The 3,061-nt window shown below is 51.3% G+C and overlaps 1 protein-coding gene across 1 annotated transcript in view; it reads left to right on the forward strand.

Annotated features, from left to right (window-relative positions):
- Positions 1–3,061, forward strand: part of LOC109542929 (fatty acid synthase-like) — a 12,420-nt gene that overhangs the window by 735 nt on the left and 8,624 nt on the right. The window contains exons 2-10 of the mRNA XM_048665740.1: positions 206–367; positions 420–624; positions 674–877; positions 936–1,216; positions 1,327–1,611; positions 1,668–1,878; positions 1,936–2,127; positions 2,181–2,473; positions 2,528–2,792. Of these exons, the coding sequence (XP_048521697.1) occupies positions 206–367; positions 420–624; positions 674–877; positions 936–1,216; positions 1,327–1,611; positions 1,668–1,878; positions 1,936–2,127; positions 2,181–2,473; positions 2,528–2,792 (2,098 nt within the window). The remainder of the gene's footprint in view (positions 1–205; positions 368–419; positions 625–673; positions 878–935; positions 1,217–1,326; positions 1,612–1,667; positions 1,879–1,935; positions 2,128–2,180; positions 2,474–2,527; positions 2,793–3,061) is intronic.

Consider the following 3,061-nt stretch of genomic DNA (forward strand, 5'->3'; position numbering starts at 1 on the left):
CGGGTTCTGATGAGAACAGTGTAAGCGTTCAAGCAAACCACTTCTGAAGATGCAAGCCACTCGTGCTTGCGAAATGTCAAGAAGAAATTCTACCGAACGACGGCATAAAAACCCGAAAAACCCATTAGTTTCAAGGAAGTCCACCACTGTTTAAACCAATTTCTTGACATTAACTGAGCACCAGATTACCAAGATTTCAATTCAGGCATGTCAGGGTTCTTTCCGCTATCGGCAAACAATGACGAATTCGAATACAACTTGGAGAACAAAATCGAAATGGTCAGCCACGGGCCCAAATTGCATCCAGAACTGCCCCTTGGGTTGGGATCCCTCAAGGACCGAACGCGCTTTGATTCGGGATTTTTCGGTAAAATTGAGTCAGCTGGCTAAGGTTCCGGGATCACTTGGGACATTCGCAGGTATCCCTCCGAACCATGTGCGCTGCAAAAACCCCATAATTCGCATGCTTTTGGAGAAATGTTACGAATCCATCCTGGATGCCGGCCTGCATCCCTCTGACCTAGCGGGAACCCGAACCGGAGTGTTTATAGGAGCAGGTTTTACCGAATCGGAACTCCACTGGTACCATTCGGAGCAAGTACCCGGCGGAAATGTGATCTTGGGGTACGTCTCACCTGTTCGTATTACGATCCTTTTCAACCAAACCCTGCAGGAATCAGAAGTCGCAACAGGCCAACAAGCTCAGCTATTTGCTGCGCCTACAAGGCCCTTCCTTCACGGTCGATACGGCATGCAGCAGCTCAGCCACCGCTGTCGACGTGGCCTACCGAGCGATCAGAACAGGTCAATGTGACGCCGCCCTCGTGGGCGGTACCAATCTGTTACTGACGGACGGTCTGACGTTGCAGTTCAGTCGGTAAGTGCTGCTTTGATCATGCGCAAGCACCGCCCGGCAACTGCATTGGCCGCTTCAGACTAGGAGTTCTGAGTATGGAAGGTCGTTGCCGCCCGTTCGATGCCGATGGGACCGGTTACGTGCGCTCTGAGACCATCGGCATGCTTCTGATCCAGAAAGCCAGAGACGCCCATCGAATCTACGCCACTGTGGTTCATGCAAAATCCAACTGCGATGGCTACAAGGAGGAGGGCATCACGTATCCCAGTGGCGGCGATCAGAAGCAGCTGTTCAAGGAAATGTATCTGGAGAGCGGCATTGCGCCCTCTGCGGTCAGCTTTATTGAGGCTCACGGCACTGGTGAGTCCAAGATGCAAAAAACCAGACAATATCAATGTTTCCAATGAGGTCCACTTTAAATCATCCTGTACTCAGGAAGAGCCCGCTTGAACAGTAGGTACTTCTCTTAGGAACCCCTGTGGGCGATCCAGAGGAAATGAACGCAATCGACCAGACTTTCACGGCGGGAAGAACCAGCCCCTTATTGATCGGTTCGGTTAAGTCCAGTGTTGGACATGCTGAGGTGGCCTCCTGCTTGTGCTCGATCGCCAAGGTCATTCTGGGCTTTGAAAAGAACAAGATCCTACCGAACATCAATTATGTGCGACCCAGACCGAGTCTACAGGGCATCTTTGCCGGCAGGATCAAAGTCGTGGTGGAAAATACAGCTTTCCCCCAGCAGAACAACATCGTAGGTAACGCATCCGCAGGACTCCTAAAGCAAGCAAACGACTGCGGTTCGGGGTTGCAGGGTTGAACAGCTTTGGGTTCGGGGGCGCAAACGTCCACATGATCCTCAAGCAGGGCGAGAAAGTAAGAGTAGGGCGCAGACAGCCCTTGGATGCGCTCCCGCGCTTGGGGTGCGTCAGTGGGCGCACTGAGGCTGCCGTCCATTGTCTTTTGGATGATGTTGCGCAGAGGTTCGACGAAGAGCACATTGCTTTGGTGCACAACGTGTTCAGGTACTTAACGAAGCCTTAAATTCTCGGGATTCTCCCACTCAACTTCCCGTTTGCTAGGAAGCCAATTAATAATCATATTTGGAGAGGATACGTCATTGTTTCCCAAGCGGGAGTCACTCAGAAATCGACCAAGGAGCGAATCACCGCCAAAACCAAGCTGCGTGTGCTCTTTGGGGGGATCTGGAGAACCCCAGCAATTGCCTTGGGGACGCTGCTGGATCTCCCGGCGCTCTCCCACTTTAAATCCAGGTCGCAGCGCAAGTTTTACCCGCGATCGTCTCTTGAGATGGACTTGCTTGCAGGTTACTGAACCTTTCCAGGCAAAAGCATCTGGACCTAACAGCCATTGGAGCCGACGTTCTGCGGAACGCCCTCATCCAGATGGCATATGCCGAGCTTCTGAAGGTGCTTCAAATCGACATCGACCGGGTTCGGGGGCATTCGCTGGGAAAATTCTGCAGCGCCTACTACGACAACTCCCTAACCTTGGAGGAGTATCTAGAATGCATGTGTGTCATCGCCAATGAGATGGACGCTTGTGGAATGTCCAAGGAGTCAAACAGCCTCAAAACTGCAGATCTGACGTCTGCCAGCAGTAAGTTTAAATTGAGGCGCGGTAGAAAACGCGACTTGGGTTTAATCCTTCCAGAAAGCAAGCTTCAAAGTGAGTTCGCCCGGATTCTAGAAGCGCGTCAGCACGTTAATGGGTTCGGGAGCCACCAAGTCCAACTGAAGTCTGCTAAGTATTTCGCCGCGGCTCTTTCCGAGCCCCTTTCAGGCCGGCGCCCTTCCAACCCGAAAAACTGGGTGACTTTGGAAATAGGCCAGAGCACATCAACAGACGACAGCAACGACAGGGTGCTCGATCTGTACGGGCAAGACGATCTTCTCGGCGTTTTGGATGTTATTGGCAGGTGAGCAGTGATGAGCGAGCAGGGCCAGCTTTAAAGTCAGGGGGGGTTATGTGAAAAAAATACAGTCCTCTGTTATCTATGAAATTAGAAAAATGATCGTCGTTTTGTGCAAGGGTGGCGCAAGATTATTGCAATATTTCATGTTTTCCGTCCCGTTTCGCATGTTTCTCGGAAGCAAAATGAGCAACAACGCTCGTTTTTACATCATTCCAGACATAACTAAATGGCCCTTATTCGAAGTTTCTCAAGAACCATTCGAGCCACAGAAT

The sequence above is a fragment of the Dendroctonus ponderosae genome, unplaced genomic scaffold (assembly GCF_020466585.1).
Source record: "Dendroctonus ponderosae isolate FM_Combo_2020 unplaced genomic scaffold, Dpon_F_20191213v2 Dpon_F_20191213_4, whole genome shotgun sequence".
Classification (NCBI taxonomy): domain Eukaryota; kingdom Metazoa; phylum Arthropoda; class Insecta; order Coleoptera; family Curculionidae; genus Dendroctonus; species Dendroctonus ponderosae.